The 27,827-nt window shown below is 31.8% G+C and overlaps 1 protein-coding gene across 6 annotated transcripts; it reads right to left on the minus strand.

The window, feature by feature from the left end:
* Positions 1-677: 677 nt before the first annotated feature.
* LOC148626906 (neuroglian-like) lies at positions 678-27,575 on the minus strand. Of its 6 annotated transcripts, none has more exons than XM_088558981.1 (24): positions 27,425-27,575; positions 26,595-26,661; positions 24,453-24,561; positions 23,545-23,918; positions 22,648-22,782; positions 21,036-21,138; positions 20,544-20,734; positions 19,966-20,103; positions 18,386-18,544; positions 17,176-17,357; positions 16,609-16,699; positions 15,725-16,012; positions 15,048-15,415; positions 14,622-14,856; positions 11,798-11,943; positions 11,098-11,335; positions 10,659-10,802; positions 9,774-9,962; positions 9,326-9,439; positions 8,063-8,221; positions 7,642-7,782; positions 7,359-7,398; positions 6,777-6,800; positions 678-2,569 (listed from the first exon to the last, which is right to left on the minus strand). In XM_088558981.1, the coding sequence occupies exons 2-24, from the start codon at positions 26,650-26,652 to the stop codon at positions 2,041-2,043; spliced, it is 4,155 nt and encodes a 1,384-aa protein (XP_088415107.1). In that variant the 5' UTR covers positions 26,653-26,661; positions 27,425-27,575; the 3' UTR covers positions 678-2,040. The 6 variants fall into 6 exon arrangements, with proteins under 6 accessions (XP_088415107.1, XP_088414874.1, XP_088415037.1 ...); XM_088558748.1 differs by having other exon boundaries at positions 678-2,635; XM_088558911.1 differs by having other exon boundaries at positions 6,762-6,800.
* Positions 27,576-27,827: the final 252 nt, after the last annotated feature.

Below are 27,827 nucleotides of genomic sequence, written 5' to 3' on the forward strand. Positions count from 1 at the left end.
TAACATCAAAAACAGCAAAAAACATCCAAAAAAGGGGAAAAACCCCAACATGGGTCAACAGATTTTAACCAAAATTTGACCACAGATAGATCTCACCATGCTGAATACTTCTACCCAGTCACAACTTAGCTTAACCTAACGGTTTTTGAGATATATGCAAAAATCTGTCCTATTTTTAGTAATGGCGGCCATGTTTTTTAACTGATCAAAAATCCAGTCATAGTGTGCAGGATTCTCTAAGGAAAAATCAGTATAAGTTTCATGCAAATCTATTCAGTAGTTTCAGAGAAGATATTTGAAAAAATTGCTAAAAATAAACATTTACCGCACAGATATGTCTCACCTGTCGTACGTGGTTGCTGTTAGACAGTGACAGAGGTAGCATAAATTAATGCATGAAAGAGATATGAAACCATGATGTTAAGATGCTTATTCAAATACAAACCAAATAAGATTGACCTAGCATAAGCTGTTTGGGCTAAACTAACCTAATAAGAAAACTAAACGCTAAAAAGACATTTTAATGTAAACAGACTGTGACTAATGCAACCACATACCAAATTTGACCGAACTACCACAAGTGATGTAATCCCAAAACTTTACATTAAAATCTAAAGTGGGTCCAGACACCCGAATAACATTACCTGCAGGCAAGACAAAATTTAAGAATGACTAAATAGAAGAAATATTGGTTTATTGTAGATTATTGTATATCACTATTTACATTTTTCATTTATAAAAAAAAAAAAAAAATTGAGTAAAATTTGATATGTATGATAAGAATGGAATGTGTGTACAAAATGCATAAAAATTATACCAGATCTATTTCTATTTCAGATACAAATAAAAATCCTTAAAAAAGCTTGATATATTTCCCAGCACTTTATACATGTTAAGGTGATACTTCATACTATTACAATATATACATTAACAACATTCCTTAAAACCGGAAGAAAAAAAACTGGGCTTTTACACAGAAAATCTCGCATTAAGTTGAGTAAGGCAAAATATAGGTATTGTCCTAGTTAACTATTTATACCATGTACCTTTCAGATATTATCTAATAATTTGATGAAAAAAAAAAGTATTGCATTTCAATAAGAGGTTAAAAGATTCACCTTCATCATACAACTGAAGAAGTATACCATTGGATTCAACCGCCTCTTTTAAAATGTTAACTATCAAAATTAATATTATGCATTACAGACACAAGAGTATTAGAAATAAGACTGCTGTAAAATTTCTCATAATAATTTGACAGGACAAATAACAACTCACTGAATAAACAAGACCCACATAGATAACATGTATGAGTATGGAGTATCTCAAAATGTATCACCAAATATAAAGGAGTATAGAAACTAATGGGAGTATTTAAGAATAAAACAATGACTAAAAAGAACTGGAATGAAATGCTTTAACCAACACACAGCTCATGTATATACAAGCTTCCTAATACTACTTACAAAATGGCACTAAGGTATGATAACCTTATATCTTAACTATACATTAATAACATTTTAAATATAAGTGAATTACATTTTATGGTGACAAAATAATGTCAGTATAGAATGCATTAAACACTAGTAAACACTTCTTTAAATGAATAAAAAAAAAATTCACATGGAGCTGCAAAAAAAAATTATACCAGAATCTCAATTCGTAAATAATATAACTATTTCTATAAATTTGTCCAAAAATATATCATATAAACAAAGGAGTGTGTAGAAATATGAAACTGACAATATTAACAATGTAAATAAATTTTCTCAAATTTAGTAGTAGTATCCTTAAGGAAACCTAAAACATAAAAATCACACAGATTATTTCTGATACACCATAAACATGTTAAATATTTATCAGATTTTCACAACTTTTAAATGCTTTCATTTCAACACAACTATAATGAACAATACCAAATACAACCTGGAATGTTTGTTTAAAAATAAAAAATGTAAAAGTTTCAGATCTAACCATGACAATACTTGCACTTAAAAAATGAATTATACACAAATGTAAGTCCTAGATGTTAGTTAATGTTTATACGAAGCTGGATGTACCAGGAGTAGTTGAAGGTTTGGTCTCCACTCGAGGATCATCAATAGGATAGCCATCAGCATCAAACTTGGCTGGTTCCTTCAAATCTACTTCTCCGTAACTTGGTGGGCGCTGGTCATAACTTGGGGTCCTATCATACTCCGGTCTTCTAGAATAGGGCTCATAATCATTACGATCATCATCATCATATCGCTTCTTGTCATCGTAGTCACTGTGGCGTTTCTTGTCATCATAGTCATTGTAGCCTTTCTTGTCATCATATCTATCATAATCATCATCATAACGCCTGTCATAATCATCGTCATCACGACGGCGATCATAATCATCATCTCTATCATCGTATTTTCTATCATAGTCATCATTATCATAGCGACGATCATAATCATCGTAGCGGTCATCATATCCTCTCCTGTCATAATCATCCTTATCATCATAGCCATTGTAGCGGCCTTTCTCATCTCCATAGTAGTCATCATGGTAGTCTCTATCATCATCTCTATATTCTCTTTCACTGTAATTATAATTGTCGTATCCCCTGTTCAATGAATCTGAACTCTTATGGACAATGTCCTGAGTACTGTAAAATAACACATAATGTATCTTAGCTTAGAGATGAGAAGTTAGTAAGCAACAGGACAGAGATCTGTGCTATAATGCTCTATGATGTGGAATAACACAGTCTGGCAATTGTACTGTTATTTCAAATTCAATTAGTAGAGAGAATATTATCTATAGAATGATTTCTATGGCATAGAAACAATCATTTCTATTTTCATTCAAATATTATGTAAAATGTCTTCCCTTAAATGATTTATTAGCAAGTATAACAATTACTTTTAAATACTTTTGATATCAATAACCTGCAAAAATTTGATATCATTCCTACCAAATTAGTTAAAAACATTATTGTGTAGATAAAATTTCAGTCAGGTTCCTGAAAATGAGACAACTAACATGTATTCAGATTCTAAAAACATTTCTTGTTAATTTTTTGAACCAATTAGTTTGTATTTTGTTTGGTATCTCAGGAACAGTTTTGAAATGCTAAATTATCACAAAATTGTTAAAAAATAAAAATTCCATGCAGTTCTCCACAAATCACCACAATGAACATTCAAGTGATGGCTTCTGCGTGCTAGATACATGTTTAAAGCCTAAGTCTCAACCAGGAAGTACATTAAATAACATTACAACTGCCACAGAGAATATGAAGCATTAGTAAGCAGTAAGCTACACACAGGTATATTGGATTCCTGTTAATCACATAGCCTATTTGTCAAAAAAAAAAAAAAAAAATACAATTAACAGAAACTATCATTTCAAGGGAAAATACCTGATATTTTCAATGCTCTTTTATCACATATATTATATATATTAATTAGATTCCTGATTTAGTGTCTAGTCAAAAGAAAGAGAAAATATTTTTGTTAAATCCAAATTTTTTTAGAAAACTGAGGTATTTACTAATGATGTATTGATGTTTTACTCTTTAAGGATTAATTTATAAATACTTTTTTTTTTTTTTAAATTATGCAATTATGAGAAATTTTCTAATTTTTTGTCTAATGTTATGCAAATAAGCACTTTGTGCAAATAAGAGGAATTTTTTATATGGAAAAGACGGGAAATGTTTCTGTTCCTTGAGTTTCTATGCAATTAAACAGATATGTTTTTAAGTGGAATCCGCTATAGTCCATTATATAAATGACACCAAACAATTATCAGCTATCATCAGTTTGATAACATTCATGTAGCTTTATCAGTACTTATCAATTTGTGGTTAGCTTTTAATCTGACTTCTCAACAGTTTGGCTCTTTGGGTATCATAATTCAGCAAAGGGAGACAACAACTAGCTGAGATCAATTCAGACAAAAAATTGTGCTTTTAGATACTGCCAAATACTTAACTTTATTTCTGTGGTTAGAGAAAGTGAATTTGTAAGTTGAGTTAAAGCTAATTTGTTTAATATACAGCCAGTCTCAGATAAATATTCAAAATTATTAAGTTAAAAACTTGAATAGAAATTTAAAAAGAAAAGAAAGTTATCCTTATTAACCTAGCAATTATGTCCACAATATACCACATTGAAAAGTTTAAACATTGCCTTGATGTTAAAATTGCTACTTCACAGTTAATTTATTTATTCTTGATAGTATTCAACATTAATTTTGTAATTAAGTCTGATTTTCTATAACAGACCATAATTGGGAATATTTTAGCCCTAATTTTCATAAAGAGAAATAGAAAAATTTTGCCTGCAACAATCCTGAAACAAAATTAGTCTTATGTAAAATGCACAGTGAATTAAGTGTTCTATCCCCAAATTTAAGGTAAGAAATTCAAGCCGGGATCCACCCTCTCTGAACATCAAAATTAATGTGAATACACAAAACCTTTGGAAGCACTTATGACAAATGATAAATGAATTTCAGTCAAAATTATCTAAAATATTTGCATGAAAGTTGTGAAATACAAGATTAAGGGAGAATGGTAGCCACATTATAATTTAATTATTGCAAGTTTAATCTTGATGCTTGCACTTTTGCAAACTTGATAATACTGAAGTAAAGGTTACTAGTACAGGGCAATTAGTAATGAGTTTCCAGTCTGAGGGATGATAATTTTGTCCATTAATTGAATTAGCCTGTGCATTATTATATTGTGTTTATACGCATCTATTTGAAATAAGACCAAAAATATTTATAGATATGATAAGTGATAATTTTTTTTTATCATATTCACTAGAGTAAAGCTATTGTTCTCCATCTTGTTTATATTTACATATCGTAGTTTATTTGATTTTTAATTACTACATATTTATATTTAAAGCCATAAATATGTTATAAAAAGTTTACTCCATAGCATTTTCCATATTGCCCTGGTTTCAGCCCTAAACTACATTTTAGATGTGATAAGGAAAGGTCAAGCTGAAACTGGGATGATATGAAAAATGCTGTAAAATAACCTCTAAATATAAATAACATACAATTTAAACATGATTAAAAATAAATATAAAATTTATCAAATTTTCGAAAACTGTTTCTAATTGACCTCAATTGATAAAAAAATTAGAGAAGTTTTTATTTGCATTTTGTTGTTTACATTTTAAAAGTGGCTACCCTTTTACTAGTTGTGTTCAGCCTATTATTCAATATAAGAACTTGTACAGTATATATTCAGTAGATATAGAGTGTAAACACATCATGAAAGTGTAGAAAAAAGAAGAAAGCAAGTGCTGGTACCAGATGGATGAGATGAGGATGTGGTGGTATCATAAAACATTCCAGTCGGCTAGTATTCAATACAAACAAATATAGGTTCTATAATTGAACTTTAAATAAATCAAATATCTTTATGTACCATATGAAATATTGTAGCAATTAAACTCGGAATACACCCCCCCCCCCCCCACCCATCAAGTAGCTATTGTTAAACAGAACTTTCAATACTAAAATAAACAAATTTATTGATTCTGGTGGATAGACAAAATTTTATAATAAAAACAAGAGAGATGAGATTTTGCCTGACTTGAAAATGTTTTATAATGAATTGAGTGACAAAGGGGGTACAGTACTCATACACTGTTCACATAACAAAACTGATGCAAACTAATTAAGTCCTTATGATATCATGCAACATTTAAAGTTGTAAATTTGTTTCTTTATAAAGCTGAAATTCTCCAAAGCCTTATTTCCATGAAAAACTTCAAATATTATAATCAACATTTTTAAACTACCAACCTCCTTACAATCCAGTTTCACAGACAAGTAAAAATGGTAAGAAAAAAAATGAAACAGATTTAAATAAATGACAATGAACTATCTACAAACTAAAGCCAAGCTCTGGCATTTATAAGATATGTGTATCCAGTATTCAAGTACTACTGTTGCGATCCAAAAACAGGTCATGAAAAGTTAATTTAACAATGGAAGCCTTTCTTTTATGACTATGTTACATTTAATAATCAATACATGAAGTGTCTTATTTATTTGGTTCTTTTATTAGCAACCTTTTTTTCATGGTGGTTTTAAATTATTTCTGAATATCTGGTATTATCTTTAAATGAAATATGTTCCTTGGAAATTCTAACAAACATGTGATTTGTATCTGGACAAAGATTTCAGATAAAACTCATGACTATATTTATTCAGCACAGGATACACATAAAAAAGCATATTACTGCAGTCACATCATCAGTATCACTTTGAAAACCTGGATTTCACAGATGTCCCAAAGGTCATGTTTATATTCAGAAGAAATATGCCTCTATCTACCCATAGCCATTTTTATGAAAATATTTTTTTTTCTATCTATCAAACAGTTTTCAGTATCTTCAACTAGAAATTGAAAACATGATTTTTTTTTATACAACAAAGTTATCTTGAAAAAAATATTTCAGAATATATGATTTGTTCTTGATATATACAAGCAAAATAACTTCACATGAATTTCATATGATATTCACCTGAATTGAGTAAATAAAATTTGTGCAGAGTTCATGTGAAATTAATGTGAATCCAGCTTCATCATGAATTTCATGTGAACTTTTTACAAGTTATTAAATGAATTTTATGTGGAAATCATGTAAATTTCATGTGAATCTCACATGAATAACATTTGCCTGTGTACATAGAGACACTGAAAAAAAGCAATCAGATCACAAAAGCAGAGCATATTAGCAGATCTAAAGGCAGTTGATAACCTTATAGAATCTTGCCTAGTTGGAGAATATTTAACGTCCCTGAAAATACCAAACACATAGTTATAGAAACTAAATCAAAAGAAATGGTTTCACTACAGGAACATTTTACCATTATCAGTCATTATTTCTCAATGTAAATATTTTGGAAGAAAGTTAAAAAAAAAATTCTTTGCTTTCTATAAAGACAGGAGAAGATGAGATACAGTGAAACCATTTCTCTTTGTTCTATAAGATAATCAATCTATATTTCAAGGGTCATCTTTTAGTCATGCAGTTTGGAAGAAGCTTCAAACAAAACAAACATAACATGTATCAACTGAGTATTATTTGAAACAAGGATGTTCATGCCAATTACAAAATATATGGGAAATAATGAGAGGAAACTCTGGAATTACTGTTTATATAACAGAAAATAAAAAACAATATTACAATAGAAAAATAAAAAAGTATCTTAAAAATATGTCAATAGTTCCAAAGATATGAACCTTTTCCAGGGACAAGCCTTATATATTACCCAGAACAATTATAGTTAGGATGCAATTTATTCTCATATGACATAAATATTTATAAATTAAATTCAACCAATGAAATACAAACCTTCTATCATCTCCATATTCATCACGCCTTCTGGGTGGAGCTAAAATAAGATATGAATATTAAGAAAACTTCACTAACCGATAAAAAAATAGACAATTAAAATAAAATAAAAATGGCTATACTAATAATGATAAATTCAGTCTTAAAGGCAATTTTCATCTTAGAAACTAACAGATGGACATGATTATCATACAATGATCCCGGTAAAATTAAAATTATTGTCTTGAAAATTTCTTTAACTTTAAAACATCAAACATTTTCAAGACTTCTTTAAATAATTTACCTGTATATGGCTTATGCACTTTAGGTTCTGGTCGTCTTTTGTACATCAGGTAGATTAGAATACCTAATGCTATTATGATCAACACAGAGATTATCAGCCCAATAAACCATCCAAAGTTAGCTCCCAAACCATAGGCAGCCGCTGTAACAGGAAAAAACATAAATATTAAAGTTACAAGGCAGCTGTATTAAAGGAAAAATACTGATAAAAGACACCAGTTGTAACTAACAACCTATGTCTCAAATTTTCTAAGGTACAAAGGTATAAATTAAAGTTGCAACATTACAACCACAAACCTGTGTACTGATAGGTGAGTATTCCACAGAACAGAGGGCTCTTACCCCACTTGGCATTAATACATAGCATAATTATAAACATAGTCATGAAGTACTGACAATACCATAACATAAGATATACTTACGCATTCCTTTTGTAGTAACCACTTCAGTACCACTAGTTGATGTACTATCCCCATTGGTTACAGACAGACGGACTTCATATGATGTACCAGTCTGTAGATTAGACACACCAATCCAGCTCTTCGATACTTCTTGTGGTGTTTGTTGCCAATCTGACACACCTGCACAAGTAAATCTAATTCATTATTCAGTTGCTTAATGACACTTTAACTCTTAAATCATAAGATAATACACCAGTATATATCCCAAGCATTCATGAAACTTAGTTTTTTCTCATTACAATCCATGGTCAATATGTGTCAACTGAATAATCAGAACAAAATACTCCTTAGTAAAACTAAGGAAAGGAAGAACAATGCCCCTCATGGGACTGATACCCCCGCAGCCAGTTGAACTTTGTACATTTGAGGACCAAAGTGGACACATGATTCATATTTGACACAATTTAATGGGAGATAAACTTAGCATTTGCTGCAATTTCTAAAACACTCAATTTCAAACCACAATCAGTACTACTATTTGTTGTTGACAACACAATGACAGATTTTAACTGCAAATGTTACTTTAAACATTAATTCTTGACACATGGTAATTTACACCCCATTAAATTTCATAACAATCCTGCAAGTTGTGGACAACACATGTGACCAAGTTTTGATGAAAAATGCCTAAGTCCAACAGCCGTCACTTTTACAATTTTTCCCCAAACATTAATTCCTGACAATTTGCACATACCAATATGGTAATCTAACATTCCTTTGAGTTTGATTACAATCCTACAAGTCATTAAGAAGGAATTGTTGACAATGCATAGACTAAGTTTTGCTGAAAAATGCATCAGTTCAAACAGCTGTCACTTCTACAATTATTGCCCAAACATAAATTCCTGAAAATATGCACACCCCAATATGGTAATCTAACATTCCACTAAGTTTCATTACAATCCTGTAAGTCATTGAGAAGTTAAGGATTTTTTTTTGCTGAAACGCCCCAGTTCAAAAGCTGCCATTTCTATATTTTTTGGATTACATTTTTTTTTATTACAGCTAGAACCTTGGTTCCCTTGATTACTTTTTGTCCAAACATAAATTTCTGACAGTTTGCACATCTCCATATGTTATATTACATCCCACAAAGTATCACAACAAACCTGCAAGCTGCTTAGAAAATAGTTCAGACAGACAGACAGACAGGGTGAAACCTATACTAGTATACCCCAAACATCATTAATGGGGGGTATAAAGATAGTTCATCAAGTAGCTCACCTTCTTTACGATATTCTACAAAAACAACAGTACCAAACCTCCTGTTGGCTATGGTTGTCCATGTCACATTAAAGAATGTTGAATTTACATGGATGATGTTAAATCCTGGGACACCTATATAAAACAAATAAAGAAATTATAAGCATTATATTTGTACTTTAGGTTCATTCATTTAAATGTACATTGGATTTGTTCTAATTCCAAGAAAAATTAAAAACTGAGGTGCAGGGTATGGTGTAGCTTCACTGTTTCAGAGGAAGAGCAACCATGTTACCCTTAACTATTGTTTAGACTGTCTGAATACTGATTATAAAGATTTGACTTTTTCATCAAACTTTCTACAAGGAAATTTTCTTTCTTGATTTATTCCATTATGGTCCATTTAGTTTTCTGAAATATATATTTTCCATATTGTTATTTAAACATACATGTACTTAAAATGACTTACTCATACTAGCTGTCTTAGCTGTGGTCAGCTCAATAAAGGATACTTCACCACGTCCATTCTCTGTTCTGCCCCACATATGTATTCTGTATTTCTGATTGGCTGTCAGACCATTGAGTACAGTTGTGTTTAAACGAGAGTCTACAATCTGTGGATCTCTCTCCTGCATTTTACCAAGATCTAAACCATCAACTACCAAGGGAAAAAAAACAAATTTATCATTATAGATTTCATGCATATCAAGAAAAGAATATCCAACCAATCAAAAAGGCAATGCTTTGTACTAATCTAATGCACTTAGCTTGATTTTTTACTGTGCTAGCTCACAGAAGCAATGGCCTGCAGATAATTTTGTCACTGTCACAAGCTAGTACTGATTGGATATTAGGACCAAAATATATTCACGAGTGCCAAAGAACGCCTAGATTTAACAAGGAATGCAGATCTTGTTCCAGGCATGATTGATTACATTTTGATTATTCAAGATAAACAATTGATTATCCTATTATTATATAAATTTTATCAATAATTCATTGCTATCTTCAACACAAATTTTTAATTATTGATATTCGTATTGTGACGTTTTGGCAGGAGAAAGTCCGAGAGTGAAATTACCAAATTTATTTCAGTGTAAATTTTTTGCATAGGGAACGTCTGATAAATCACTGCTATCTATACAATCAATGTCTTTCTAACTCCAAGTCAACCAGTTCTTTAAGTTAGGTGCTTAGCAAAAGCAATGAGTACTTAACACCTTTATAGGTACTACATTTATAAGTTTCCCTATATTAATAAATCAATTGTAAATGTATATTAGCTAACAGTACAATATAAATGCAGACTGTATTCCTCTTCAAACCACAAATACATCAAGTTCTCTGTTATTACCTGTTTGGTATCCTACATCATAACCCTGTAGATATGTATTAGATGCTGCATCAGGCGAGTTTAAAAGTTCAGGTTTTGACCAGGCTAACTCTACAAAGTTACTTCCAACAACTATAGCTCGTAGTCTTTCTACTGGGCCAGGCACTGAAATCAAACATTTTATCAATTCTGTATTACCAAAACATAATGTATCAGAAACAATCTAACCAATGTTCCCAGCTTACTATTGTAGGTTTTTGTGTAATGGACTAAAGTTAAGTTTCCATTTTCTACAGCAAAAGTTGAGCATTCAAATAATTGTTTTTTCAGTAAAAGCATGGCCACTATACAAATACAAAATTCATATAAAAACCAAAATATAAAACTAGTACTATTTTTTATTGTACTGTAATGTTAAAAGACAATACCATGAATAAAACAAATGAAATAACATAATTACCTCCCCTTGCAGTGACAAATCCCTGGATAGGACTTGGTCCACTGACATAGTGTGTAGTCATCACACAGATTTGGGCCTCCATGTAGGTAAAGGGCAACAGGTCTGTCAACGTATATTTAAACTCTGTTATTGAACGTCTCTTTCTTGTCAGAGATCCATAACGAGGTGTGAGGTCTTTCTCAAGGAGCTCATCCTCCCTAAAGGTTTCTCTTTTCTTGCCCTTCACCCAGTATTGCAACTGAAATGAAAATGCAAAAGCAAATTAAAATAACATTTAACAGATACAATAAATAATACCCATACCTGATACTTACATGTAGTTGCCTTTCAACTGTCCATTAATTTATTTTTTTCTTAGCTCATATTAAACTCTTTAAATTGTTAATTTATTTTTAGCTCATCTTGACCCTATGAATTGTTTAGTTTATACATGTATTTAGCTCACCATCAACCTTAAGCTAAGTTATTACTATAAACCATGAAGTTTTCCTTACTTATACGGTAAGACCAGTAATACAAAAATTAAACTGTCGTGAGGAACGTAATAATTCAATCCGAGGAATGGTGGCAAAATAAAAACTGTGTGAAAACAGATTGATTGCATAAACCACTGAAAATAGACAAGGTGAAAATTTCCCAGTACACAGTACCTCAATAATACTCTTAATTGTCCATAAAGAGCATTCCATAGTAATCTCACCTTAAACCCTCTAAATCTTCCATTAAGACCAGATCCTGGTCTATCATTGAGGTCCATATCCCAGTTCCAATAGAAAGTAGCAGCATTGTCCTCCATAGCACTTTCATCCACTACGAAAGTCTCCACTCTAACATTAGCATCCGGTTCTATTAATAGTAGTTTAAATATGTAAGATACACAATGAAAATAAAGAGAAATCTATAAATCATTACACCTTACCACATTTATGGTACTGGGTCCATTCACACTAGGAGTCTGCTCGCTACTACATTGAAAATGGTTATATAATTTCAAAGGCAGATCATATGCTGCATAAAGAATGACTGGTGCCAGCAGGGAGTAATACATTAAGTACCTGGTGCCAGTGAATTATTTTATATTAATTTTTAAACATTAAAATGTGTGTTTTGCTATTAAGTTGAAAAACCAAGTTGACAAACAAATCAGGATTTTTTTTAAATCATAATTTTTACATTACATGAATTTACACTTTCACAATGAACTGGCCTATTGGAGATATTCTGGGGCAGGTAATCAATGTTAATTCAATTACTGTGAGTGTGATTATTGTAAAAGTATAAATTTTCACGGAGTACTAATATTTAGTGGTGGACAGATAAGCGCTAAAAATAGGACCCGCAAAATTGATTTTTGTCAAGGAAGTCTATTTATAGACTGAACTTGACTTAGAGATTGTCAGCAACCAAATTACGTAACCAATGTAGACATTTTGACATATAACTACCAAAATAACACTCCTCGGGTTATTCTCCTTGCAAAGTTTGCATTAAGATATTGCTCCACCGCCGATCATACTCCATGTCAAATATGTGATGTTTACTTTATGTACGACATGGGCGTGTAACGATATTGAGGCTATTTAATATGTGTAGAACTGCAAGATTTCAGTGATTATATGATATTAACTATTTTGACTCAGAGAGCTGGACTATTCTGTCAAATTGACCCGAATATTCGCAGGGAGGAAAGCTCACACAAGATTTGCCAATTAATTTCTCTCGATCTGACCCTTTTAATGAAGATGTCGGGAGCTTCTAATGACGGATTTTCGGAGCTGCAATGTAACCTTATTGTGTAGTAAGTATAGATTAAAGTGGCGAATTCAGGGGAGGGTGAATGGGGTTGGCACCCATCCTTTTATTAAAAAATTTCACGTGTGATTAATTTGATCCCAGGAATTTTGTACATAAAATGCAAGCACTGCGTACATATATGTTAATTACTACAAGTACATGTACATAAATAATATAAAATGGTAAACTCACAAGTACATACATGTAGCTAACAAAGAAGTATTTAAAATAGAAAATAAACAGAATTGTTAAATTATTATGATTTCAAAGGACAGACATAAACAATATCTCTGTTTCAACAGTAAGGATGAAAGGAGGTCATGTGGCATATTCATCACATTCAGTAGGTAATCTTGAACTATCAAAAAGGAGGGGTATCCAGTGAAATAAAGTAATGTCCTTGGGATGTGAGTGGACACATGAGCCATGACATTACACATACACTTGTACATGTATATGTTCCTAAAATCCAAACTTCCACACCGACCATAGACCTATATCGCATACCCTTTATCACACCCCTAGACCTGTATCACATACCATATATCGCACTCCTAGACATATCACATACCGTATATCACACTCCTAGACATATCTCATACTGAATATCACACCCCTAGACCTATATTGCATTTTATATCACACCCCTTGACCTATATTGCATTCTATATCATACCCCCTTGACCTATATTGGATTCTATATCACATCCCTAGACCTTTATTGCCTTCTGTATACCACACCCCTAGACCAATATTGCATACCGTATATAACACCCCTAAACCCATTTCAAGTACCCTATATATCACACCCACAGACATATATTGCATACCTTATATCAGAGGCCTAGACCTATAGGACCTATATCACATTCTCTAAATCACACCCATAGACCTATATGTCATACCCTATTTCACACCCCTAAACCCATTTTAAGTACCCTTTATTAACCAACTACCCAAAATATATTAAAGAGTAATCAAGGGAACCAAGGTTATAGCGGTAATCAAAAGAATGCAATCCAGGGGCAAAGACCAGACATGGAAAACAAACATACACAACAAAGAACATAAAGTAACTAAAATCATACATAAAAAGTAACAAAAGCAAATGAGCAACTCGGACTCCACTAAAAACTGGGAGCATGGACCAGGTGCACCGGTAGGGTAAGCGTCAAAAATTGACCAATTGACATGAATTCAAACTGGCCATCTATACGGGGCCAATATCGATGAAACCAGGACCAATACGGCATCATAACTTCGGTCGTTTGACACCACTAATATGAAATAACATATTTATTAACATATAATATATCACACCAACAGACATATATTGCATACCTTATATCACATGCCTAGACCTATATCACATACTGAATATCACACCCATGGACCTATATCACATTCTCTAAATCACTGTGCATTGAATATGTGTTGGATATCAAGGCTACCAAAAGTAGACATTTTCTAAGAGCTGATTTTCATGGACATTCTTACATGTACAATGTACTAGGTAAGTGTTGAAGGTATACATTATTTATTCATATACTTTGTATGTACTCAGGTATTTAAAATTTTCAAAACTGGTGATAAATATACTGTTTTTATAGCACTACAGAGGAGAAGTGTTTTGAATAATTGTTAACGACGAAGACAATGACAGACGCCAAGTGATGGCAATAGCTCACATGGCCTTTGGCCAAGTAAGCTAAAAATAAGTTAAAACTTACTGCTTTCTCCTGAATGAATTGTAACAGTGCGTAACTCTGCTGCACTGTCTCCATACTGATTTGATGCTTTGATAGTCACATTATATGCTACATAGATATCATTGGTCAAGTACTCATATCTCTTCAGTCGCCAATCTGACAAGGTGCGGGTGAAATCTACTGGGGCATTTCCACTACGCATAATTGATAACACATAATGGAAGTTGTCTCCCCCTTGTTCAATTGGTGGCATTGGCTGGAAAATAATATTTAACAAGTCAGTAAACATACAGATACCACTCGTATATCACTGTGTTAAAGTTAAGGTTAAATGATTATTCTCTTTCAAAAATAATTATTTTTTTTTATTACTGATCTCATAAATCAATGAAAATTAAACATTAGCAATGAAAACATTCAACTTTAATACAAGATTAAAATACATACTGTCCATTCAATAACAAGGAAGTTTGGTTTGTCCCCAAGTCCTCGTACATTTTCAGGGTTTTTAACTGGCTTGGCCTTATCTGTTATACAAACACCACTATGTTTAGAGGGTTCACTGATCCCTATCTTATTGGTAGCCAATAAACGCCAGCTGTAATGAACTCCAGGCCATAGATTAAGTGTAATAGTATTCTGTGACTGGTTGGCTGTAGCAGCGAACACCCAGTTATCAGGTTCAACCGAGGTATTAAACTGAATAGTAAAGTACTGAATGGGTGCATTATTAAATGCTCCTTTTGTCCATGTTAATGTGACCTGTCTGTTAGCACAGTTCTTCTTCTCTATATTTACTGGTGGATCTGGCTTATCTGCCAAAATAAATATAATGTACAATGTTAATGACATCATCAGCCCTTGTTAAATCAGTCATTAAACAGTCATACTAAGGTACTAGTAATAACTTTTGTAAACACAAATCTAGAGATTTTGAAACACTGGATCAAGCTCATTTTGTTCAAAATTTGCAACCCCAGAACCCTGCTCCCACTGGATTCGCAACAACAACCAGTACCATTATTTTGCTAAAATATATTTCAAGAAATATAAGGAAGTTCTACAATTTCTGATTAAGCTTGTTTCTGAAAAACAGGGTCTCATCAGTAATTCTATCTTCTTACCTTTAACTGTTAGAATAGCGGAAGCTGTTTCATTATCCAGACCATTAGTAACAACACATGTATATAACCCGGAGTCTCGACTGATCGTTCCACTAATAGTCAACGAATTGTCCTGAACATTTGTGGTCATTCTCTGATCATTTGTAGTGATTTCTTTACCATCTTTCAACCACAACACTCTTAGATTTGCAACTTCCTCAAAATCTGTAGTACCAGAGCACGTAAATTTAGCATCAGTTCCTGCTGTGTTCTCAAGATCAGAGGGACGCTGTTCTATCCTAGTTTTTCCTGTAATCAAAATTATTCAAGTTTTTATACAAAACAAAAATTTGATAAAAGCTCCTTAATAAAGATTTGTACGATCAGGTATATTTCATACAATACTAATAAGGCCATAAAAAAAATATAGGTTCTCAGGCCACTTTTATAAATATGGAGGAGGGAGGTGTTTTTTTTTGTTTTTTGTTTTTTATTAGACTTGTTTGCAGTGAATGAGAAATAAAATATGATACAAATATGAAACATGTCTGCCACAAACAATTTGGCACAAAATAAGTGCCATTTTCTCGGGGTCTAAAATCACTCAATGTAATTTCCTGGCAGAGTAGGTGTAAATTACCATTATATCAAACACTGGCATGATTATGAATAGGAGTGGGTAATAGAGGAACGGATCTAGATTGGACACAACCAATTTCCAAACTCTTACAGAATGGATACGAAAACATTCTGTATTTTGAACTTCATACAAATTGTTGACGCGAGTGCTTGAGAACCTAGGATATTTTTAATTGCCTAACTCAGCTATACTTCAGTGACATAAAATGAAAGTTTACTCAATACCATCATCAATCGATTTCTTTATCTGAGTATTTACCACTTACTTCTGACAATGAGAACACCCCAGTCCTTATCAGATCCTTCCTGATTTTCTGCCAGGCAAGTGAAGTTTCCCGCATCTGATAGTACAATTTTCTGTAATTAAAATTGAATATAGTGAAACTCTTTGTTGTAGGTTCAAGACTGTAAACTTCCTTACTTTTGAAGTTTACTTATTTTTGCTCTTTTCAAGGTGGAAAGAAAAGCACAAAAAATATTTCTGGTGAAGTTGATTTGTATGTAACACAACTCACTATTTATAACGGCAAAAATTGATACCAACGAATATGTTCACAGAATCCACGAAAATTGATACCAACAAATATGTTCACAGAATCATTGATACCAACGAATATGTTCAAAGAATCCACGAAAATTAGCAACCGCAAAATATAATATGTTTACAGTATCTAAACCTTTAACCACATCAACTTTAATGAAATTAATATTGAAAAAAAAATTACAAAAGAAGAGTATAAGAATTTCTTCATTAAACTTCACAAAACAATTACAATGATAGTAATAAGTTTTTTAATAAATCACACAACAATTTAAGGCAGAAGTTGACCTACAGTTATATGTAAATCTCCATTTGGCATGATCTGGTACCTTCCTCCAGTGATTTGTTGTGTTCCTTTGAACCAGGTTATAATTGGATCTGGTTTCCCACTGGTCTGACAAGTCAGGAATACATCAGTTGTTTCTGCTACTTTTAGTTCTTTCACTGGTCTCTTTATAAACTGAGGTTTCTCTTCTACAAAACCATAATGATAGATAGAAATAATTATTATCCATTCTTTCTTTATTCTATCTTTATATAATGTTTTCTTAGATCAGTTCTTTCAAAGCATGCAAATAATTTTTGGTACATAACTTATGAAAATCTACTAATATAAATACCAAATATGATACCGTGTAGCAGACAATTTTTGTGGGTTGCTAATTTTGGCATTTTTTAACAGACTGTCTAAAAATGCTAAAATAAGTTTCACAAAATATTTAATCTGGGTGTAAGTAATAAGTGCACCATTTATCATCTGCAAAATTTTTCACATACATTTTTGCTTCAAATGGCAAAATTTTAAAACCTCAAAACAAAACCACCATATATTTAGATATAGGTTCATATCATACTCCCCTTAAAAACTTTGCAATTCCTATACTTAACATAAAAACATTTACTAGAGATATTAATCATACATTTTTTTTAAAATATAACATCCCCAGACAGTGAGAAATACTTACTTATAAGAGAGTAGTTAAATAGAAGTCTCCCCATTATAGTTACTAGTCACTTACCACAGATTCTTAAAAGATATGAATATCAAAGTCTACCCAAACATAGCCGTAAATATTTGCAGCTCAATAATACATATTACTTACTTAGAACATTAAGATAAAACTCCCCCAAAATGTAACTATAGATATTTACGGCTCAATAATACATATCACTTAAAACACTTGAACTAGCATAAGGGATTCATGCTGAAATGAACTTAACAGAAAACTTAACTGTGAACTTTAACATTGAATTTTCTAAGTCACCTGATCATGACTATAGGGGTACATGCGTAAAATTGGCATTAATTTGTGATACAATGATGATAATGCATCTGTACACCAAATATAATTAACCCAGCATAATGGGTTTATGTTTAAATGAACTTATCAGGAAAGCAAAACCTAAGTCTCAGCTCCGGCAACTTTTGTCGCAGGCAAGACAAAAATCTCCCCAAACCCTTCTCGAAGTTATTTGCGGCTCAATAATAACATATTACTTACTTAGAACATTGAGATAAAAATCTCCCCAAACATAACCATAGATATTAGAGGCATTGCATTGTAGAACCATAACATCACTTTTCTGTAGATTAGTTATTGTAACATTGTTATCATTTGGCTTCTGGAACCTTGCTGTCTTAACTGTTGGATGAGTAGAATCTGTTCAAATATAATACAAGTCAATTAGAGAAATATATATATACCATATTCTTCCATGTATTACATGCATCTGTGTATTCCTTGCATCCCCTTCTTGGCAAGGGAGATCGGCGGAAAAAGTTAGTTTCCGTGTAAAACGCACACTGGGAAGCAAGGAAAAATCACCAACAGAAGACCACATTGAGATGAAAGGATTCCGATAAATTCTCTGAAATGTGTATCTTTTCACCATTAATCTTTTAAATAAATGTATTTTCTATGTTTCCCTGTGTTTGCAAGCCATTTATTGTTTAAAATAGTTTATAAATAGCGATGTAATGGATCTGAGTCGGTTGAAATGTTTACATTTCCTGTTCAAATACAAATCATTCACTAAAACAATGGCGTCAAGTCCGACCGCTTATAAAAAGATGTTTTAATTTGCCAAGTTGTGTATTGATATCTGACATCTGGAAACAGTTCATCAAAGGATTAGTAATAATTGTTTCACCTTTTAAATTGATCTTTTGTTATTTGATAATTAAATGACAATGGGCCCGAGGAGAGGTTGGCACTCCCGGTATTGTGTATTAAACGCTCCACTGCACACAGGTAAAGAAGTTATAATCAGACGACTTGATTTGAGAGAGCAATAAGAAGCTAGTCTTGGGTTTTCGTACAAACTGTGAAATGCAAGGAAACGCCATTGTTGGATAAAACAACTATTAAATAGCAGTAAAACTTTATTTGTTTATTTCACATAAAACTGTTCTCAAAAATACAATGGCTCGATGTTGTCTTTAGTTGACGACTTTGGTTCTGATTCCTGAAAATTACAGACCTGAAAATCATCTCTAGAAAAAAAATCTAGAAACTCATTGTTTTGGTGTATACCACGCATCTCTCTTCTGGAGCAAAGAATAAGTTGAAAAAAGTGTGCAGTATAAATGGAAGAATACGGTAATACCAAGGTACTGAATCACAATTTTTTTTTTAGTAATTGTTACTAAAACCTTTGACCTAAAATATGTCAAAGTTTTATCAAGAATTTTCATTATTTGTTCTGAACAAGTATATGGAAAGCATTAAATATGAAAGGACTTATATTTAGACTGACTTGGATAAAAAAAATCACTTACAAGCAATGTCATACCATTTTCCTTCATATGATTTAGCTCATGAAAAATATAGTTAATTTTACAAAAAAAATTGATGTGAAAGAAATTTATAACCTCAGACATCATAAAATCTTATTACCAAATATAAAATGATGAACATTTCAGTCAGGGGTAGATCAAGAAATAAGAATGGGAGGTTGTGCTGACTGATTAAAGAGGACCATAATGCAACAGTGATTCTCTATCATTTTGACTATTTTCCCAAGAAAAGAAGGAAGATGCATGAACATGGATCAGCCTTTGTGTTTCTTATATCATCTTTACCTTCAAGTGGCACACCATTTATAAACCACTTCAGTTCAGGTTTAGGATCACCAGTAGCATTGCAGAAAAATGTAGCCGACTCTCCAACCCCCTTTTCGATATCTTGAGGTTCACCATCCTCAGTCCAATATGGTTTAGCTAAAAAAATCAGTTAGGAATGATTTTTGTTCTTAAATTACCTTAAATTGAGAAATTTTTTACACATTTTCAGGATATTCAAACAAGTACAAAATTTTAAACTAAAAAATCAAAGTTTATCAAGAATTCCATAATGACATTCTGAAAAGCATTTAATACAGTAGACAGTTTTTGTATTTCATGTCATATTTACCAAGCTATTAATAGATTGATTTTAGAGACCATTTACTAATGGTCTGTCCATTCAGATATTAGCACATTATTCCTATTACATTGAATTTTGTTACATTGTACTATCTTCAAAATCTATATTCAAGTATTTTAATTAAAAATCTGTCGTAATTGACAAAATTCAAGTCAACAAACAATTATGTAAGTTAGGATCAATTTATTATACAGGTTGAAATAAGAGCTAATAGAATGACAGTATACTGACTTACATTTGACAAGGATTTTAATTTCAGTCTGTAAACGATTCCCTGATGGACTGATTGCATAACAAGTGTAACTTCCCTTGTCTTCTATGGTCAGCTGTGAAATTAATAGTTCTTGTCCTCCCAGAGATAGTATACGTCGATTATCTGGAATACGGCCTGGTGTTGTACTCTCCCAATGTATTTCAGGAGTAGGACTATAATTTAACAGAATATATGCATAAAATGACTGTCTGATTACACAAGAAAGTCCAGAAGAAAGGTCTTTATTAAGAAAGTTGACTGACTTGCTGAAAACTTAAACAGTAAGAATACTAAAGCATTATCTATACATTGTAAATCTTAAACCTACAGAAAAATATAACACAAATAAAGCTAATGCATAAAATACTTTTAACACTAAATGAACTTTTTGATATCTCAACTCTCCCTTAGTAGAATTAGTAGAAACACTAAATAAAAAATTTAAACAAGTTGATTATAAAGATACAAACTTACTTTCCACCATAAATACATTTGATTCTTATAGTTTCTCCAAGTAATCCAAATACTTCATTGGGTGATGTCCATAAGTAATGAGGATCACGATTGGAATCAGTTCCTGTCAAAATAATTTAAGTAAGGATTGTAACTACTGCTATGTACATGGTTCTCACTAGGATTCTTACATGGTGAGTCCTGGGACTCATCACTTTTTGGAAAGGTGAATCCCAGATTAACTTGGTGGATCCCACCCTTTTCCCTGGTTTAAAATCAGTTCAAGTGCTACATTGATCATTTTAGTGTGTATAGTACTACATATGTACATGTATTTATAATTTCCCATGTTTCCTGTGTACAATCATTGGCTGTCTTCATAACTCTGTATATAGTGTATGTTTAGTTACAAAACTACTGTAACATGTATAATACCAACAGTCTTAGGAATTTTGGAAAAAAGTTTATTTCTGGAAAATGTGGGAAAAAATAATTTGACTTATCACTGAAGAAAAAAAAGTTTGTTTTAAAAAATTACTGAAAAAAAATAATTGTTGCCTAATTTAAAATTTGTTTTTGAAATTACTAGATATTATTATATAGACAGCAGTGTTTTATCGAATGGTTGCAGCTTTATTCCATATTGATTTTGAGACAAGTGTAGAAGCCACATAAAACCATGACTAGTTCCTGTGCATTATTCACAGTTAAATGTTTAAAAAAAAAACAAACAACAGATGTTCAACCTGCCTGAATTAAATGAAGATCCAAACTCACAAATGTCAAGTAAAATTGCAACATTTATTTGAAAAACATGTCTTGCACCTGCTACTTCACATATTATTATTTTTTTTTTATCTTTAAACCCGTCTTTATATTATAAAATATCAAACTAAGAATGATTCTTTAATTAGCAATTAGGGAGTGTGCATGAAATCTGCCTGTAACAAAAGTAAAATGATATACAAGTCACAAAATATCCAGTTCTGAACAGATTTCATGGTGAAATGTATCTAGTTCTATCTAAAAGAATTTGTTTTACTCATTTTGAAATTATTAGACACAATTTTATATCAAATACTTCATTACTTAATTTTTTTGTAAAAAAATCGTATGATGAACATCATGTGTAAATAACTCTGTAAACTTCCGTTTCATGTCCGCTTGTCAAATGTTGAGCAAAGTTTTTCCATGATTTTTGGGAAAGTTTTAATAATTTTTAAAAAATTTGGATGTTAGATCACAGTTGATATTAAGAAGATTCATCCAGCAGATGCACAGAGTTTTAACTTGACACATCCTGCAAGTTTTTCATGTGTCAAAAACGCATGTACACGCTTTATTAAGAACCCTGTATCTATAGATGTTATAAACTTACTCATTTATAAAGGGATAACAGTTTATCATGCCCATGATTGAAAACACTCACACAATCAGATGAACACTCAACATCACAAACAATAATAGTCATATTTCATTAATAGATACAATTTAGAATCAAGCCTTACAATTCTAAAATCATATCTATCAAGTATGTTGTTATATTTTAATTGCTGGTCAATGAAAAGTATATCTGTATTTATCTAAATGATAATGCTATAAAAATATGATATCTTTAATATGGAATACATACCTGAGCTGCCATAAGGAGTGATTATGTAACCTTTGTCATAGGTGTTCTTTCTCATGAAATAGTTGGTAGCCATACAAACATAAAATTTCCCATCCTCTCTATCAGAGGCTGTTACATGGGTAAAATATAAATTACCTGAAAAACAGATATATAAACCATACATACACAGGTTTTTCTCTGGGAACCGATCACATTTGCAAAAGCATATTATGAAGGGGCTTTCCCCCCCCAGAAAACTTGATTTTACTGAAAGTCTTAATCAACAAAAATACAACAATAATGCATATTATCATGATGAAAAGAATTTATATTTTCTCTGACCTGGAAAGGATCTGAAATCCTCATTTAAATTTGGATATTGATTTGTTTTGTTAAGGTCAGAACGATATGCCATACAAATACTTGGATTTTGCAAAATCAAAGATTATCTGGTTGAAATCTACATAGTCTGATTCTAGATTCATTTTCCTTCATACTAATGCCATACTTTTATTTGCAATTTTGTTTTATGTTGAAGTTTTTTTTATAATTTTACATGATAATGCCTTTTTTTACAATTTAAAAGTGATACTGTACCATTATATGATAGATTTTTATTTCTGGATGTATAAAATAAAATGTGTAATGTACAGGTAAGAAAATGTTGAGCTGATTTTACTTTAAATAGTGTTGATCAGATCAGTGCAAAAGTAATGATAAAACAAAGAGACCAACAAGATGGTTAAGTATAGAAAATGAATTAGATGTCAGCAAGTCTATAGGTAAGGACATACAAATGATGTCACAATCTCCATAACGCACAATAAACTCATGATAGACACTTTACATTAACCAGCAACAAACAAGAATATTGAATTTTTGTTGCTTCCTACATTGATGATACATTTTTTAACAAACCTTCCAAGTCCATTGTTATTCTTTTGTCAAAGTTAATTGCTTCTATACGCCCTGAGCTGGGATCCTTCAATACCCATTTTATTTCAGCTTTTGGAATACTAGTAGGAGGTATACATTCCAGTTTTAGAGAATTCCCTCGTTCAACAGACACTGGTTTTGGATCCCCAAACTGAAAATCTTCTAGCATGGCCTCCCTCAAGTTAATATTAATTGATGTTGAAATTCCATGATCATTGTATGCATTACATTGAAATATTCCTTCATCTTTATCCTCTGGTCGATTCATTACAATTGTTCCTTCATTAGGAAGCATTACCATTCTGTCACCATTACCACTTGGATCAAAAGCATCTTCATTTCTTGTCCATGTATATCTATAAAATAATATCAAAAGCATCTTCATTTCTTGTCCATGTATATCTATAAAATATGATCAAAAGCATCTTCATTTCTTGTCCAATTCTTTGTTTAATAGCATAAGTCATTGTACAAGGCTCTTTTTTTCATCAGTCAGTAAATAAAGGTTTTTCCTTTACTTTTATTAAACTGTCGATAACAACTCAACCAAGTTCGATGTCATGTTATTTAGATGCTATCATGTATTAAGGAGAAATCAAGGAATCCAAGATTCTAGCGAAAATTAAAATTAAATTAACATTTAAAAATGTTGAATACAAATATAAAAAAAGGAAGGATACAACAAGAAATATTTGAGCAATAATACATAAAAATAATAATTTTAATATATAAAATATATGCCCTTGCTGAGAAAACTGTGACAAAAAATATTGTTAGGAACACACAGACAAGGGTAAAACAGCATACCACCTCCTTCAGAGTAGGGGTATAAAAACTTAATTTCTAAATCCCAATCCCATTAATGGGTGAAGAAATAAAATTATAATTACGTAGGGGCAGGAACTCCATCGGCTTTACACTGAATCTGTACGGTTTCTCCTACTTTGTAATAAACATCAAATGGAGGCTGTAAATATATTGCAGGTGGTCTGTTCGGAACTGAAATTATAAACAAAAACAATCTTGCAAATTTCAAAGTTATCAAGGGTGTCTACATTAAGGTGAATTTAGAAGAAATTGTCAAGGAAGACATTGTATTATATATATAAAGTGTTAGAAGTCAAAGGTTCATAATTAAAACGGACAGCCAATTGAAACAATCTAAACATAGTGTTAAATCGAGGATTAAAAGAGGGCATGGTAATTTTTTTCCCGAAGGGCACTTTTTGTTGCAATGTTTGATTTTTAGGGCACATTGATTTGTGTAAAAATTGTTATACGATTTAAAAAAATCACAGACCCTTCTGAATTAGAACCTTTTTATTTGAACTAAAACTTAATTAGAGAAAGTCACATACTTTCCAACTTTTAAAAATCCCCATGGAAAATGTGACAGCACGATGCTGTATAGTTTTCTTGGCACAGATAGAAGGAAACTTGGGCAATTTTTATTTTTCATTCAATGCATACCATGAGGTGCAGTATATTAGAAAATGTAAAAAATATTCGAAAATGTTGATACTGAATTTCCAAAATCATCACTATTTGAAAGGAATAGTATTTCTATTAACTATTACATACAAAACTTTTGGGGGAAATACTGCATTGTTGAAATTACTGGAAATATAAAGACTGCAGGGGAGGTAACTCAATGATAATTTAAAAATTTGTTTACACACATGGTTCTACAAATTTAAGACCTTTTAAAATGACTGCATTGTCAAATTAATTGTGGAGTGTAATTTAATATTTAGAAAATTATTGGATGTTCATAAAATAGTGGTAGATCCAATCTGGATTTGTTTTCTAATTGTCAAACCCGGATCAGATGATTGCTCCTCGGAAATTATACATGTCAAAAATTGACCCTTACCCTTTAGACAGCAATTAACACCTTTTGTCAGATTAATGACTCTTTTAATTATAGAAATGAGAATGAAAGCGAATAAGGGGTTCGATTTCGGAGTTTTAAGGTAATTTTGACAAAATCCGGTTTTGTGTAAAATTTGACCTAAAAATCGTATACGGTAAACAACAAAAATGGCAGTGAAGTTTTGTGATTTCAAGAGGGCTAAAATTCTAACAGGTGCACATTTTCGTGACTGAAAAGGGCATTTGGCCTGTTGGAAAAGGGGCATGGCATTCAGAAAAAAGAGCATGGTGTTGCGCCATGATACTTTGCTTTAGATTTAACTCTATAACACTTTATCTGTAGCAAGGCACCATCACACAAAATACTGTAGCATACCAAGGTACCATCACACAAAAAACTGTAGCATACCAAGGTACCATCACACAAAAAACTGTAGCATACCAAGGTACCATCACACAAAAAACTCAAATACAAAATAGTTAAAACATGACACGACTCATTGTGATATTGATACGAAACTGTATGGATTTTTCCCCACAAGACATGTCCTACTTTTCTATTTGCATAGTAATTCATCAATAATTTGAAAAAAAGTTAAATTTTGACCTGTACCAAGGACCAGTAGTAAAGTAGGACATGTCTTGTGAGGAAAAATCCATTAATCTTTGTTAAGATCAAAGTTATAGACTCTAAGAATGAATTCTGACTTCAACAAAATTCCTCACTTTTAAATCTGTTGATACATTTTCATTCCAAATTGAAGAAAATATATAGGACAACATGCTGTTGTGTATCACACATATTTTGTTCAATAATGAATTGTGCCTTAGATCATACAATATTTTTACAAGGAGCAGACAGACATGAAATAGTCAGGAAAAAAATGCCATAAAAGATTGAGGCAACCTGTTTTCTTTGGATATAATCACAAAAATGGGAATCAGCCTGTCTCCCCTTTTGTGCAGAGCAAGATATTAAGACCTGATTGATAAGAGAATATTAAGGTCCTCTCCAAAATCTAGTATCATTGAGTAATTTAAAATAATTCTTTAACTGCGTCTAAACAACAATTCATTTAAAATGCATCTTTCAAATGAAATACTCATTAGACACCCCAAGACAACTCATTTGATATCATATGTTACATAAACAAACTTACCTGAAATAACACACAAAAGGAGTGCTGATATACTAGTGAGAAATAAATGGATCTTCATTTTGGCAGTCTACAAATGGAAAAGTATAATGAACTGTAAGCAAAAGAAACGAAGTCACTAAGTAACAATAGCTGCTTATAAAGTAAGATATAAAAAGTAAAATTTTAATGCAAACCTGAAAGTCTCAAGTAGAATTTACTGACTTGCACATGTCTAGAGTCTCTTCACAACCAGCTGACATATAATTTCACAATGAAGTTGTGTTAAAGTGAAAAAAAAAGGTTTAATCATAGCTTCAGTGGAATTTCAATTCCACTGAAGCTATGATTAAGTGAATATTGACAAAAAAATGAAATTATCTGATGAAAACATGAAAGATAAACATAAAAATGTGTGGTTTTATGTTATAGGACTAGTCATATCATCTGTAAATCATACATACAATAATATTGAAGGCAAGTTTGAAACAGTTTGTATGAAGTAAAAACTTTGAATAAAATGCATAGTGGACTGTTCACGTTACATCATTTGGAAATCACAAAAAGAACTCAGGATAAAAAACAGGGAGACTGAAAACGAATTTGACTTAGTCAACAAGTAATACGTAGTCAAATGTTTTATGCACATAAAAAAAAGTGGACATAAGTGTTTTGAATTTTATAAAAATACCGGAAGTAAACGCGTATTCTTCATTTGCAAATTTCTTCAATTATTTTCGGCTGACCACTTTGAAAAATGAAACAATAATTAATTTGTAACCTAAATGTGATGTATGCTTAGTTTGAAAGAGCATTAATATCTGTATCTTCACATATGTAAATGTTTATCTCACCTGTAAACACCTGAGTCAGGTCGCCATTTTCAAATTAGGTCATCCTCATTCGGAATATACTCGTGCTAATTGAATCGGAACTCCTCAGCCTTTCTACTTACAAAGAAAAAGCGGGAATGGCAGAGTAGTTCCGCACTCGTCGCTACTATGGCCGAGTCCGTACCCTCCTTGAGATAGAGTAGCGGAGTCACCCGAGGTCTGCCGATTGGTGGGAATGGAAATTATCGCCAGTTTCTATGTCCTCGCGTGACATACAAGCAACAGCGTAGGAATATTTGACGACCCAAATAACCGTCTCTTTGTTTACTGCGTATGAAATAATGGCTAATTTGTGGCAAAATTGTCTAGTGTACAATGGAAAGTGATTAAATACAGTAACATATTAGTAATATAAAGTTCCAGA

The sequence above is a fragment of the Perna viridis genome, chromosome 1, assembly GCF_037379345.1.
Source record: "Perna viridis isolate PV_CMFRI_1.1 ecotype Kerala chromosome 1, ASM3737934v1, whole genome shotgun sequence".
Classification (NCBI taxonomy): Eukaryota; Metazoa; Mollusca; class Bivalvia; order Mytilida; family Mytilidae; genus Perna; species Perna viridis.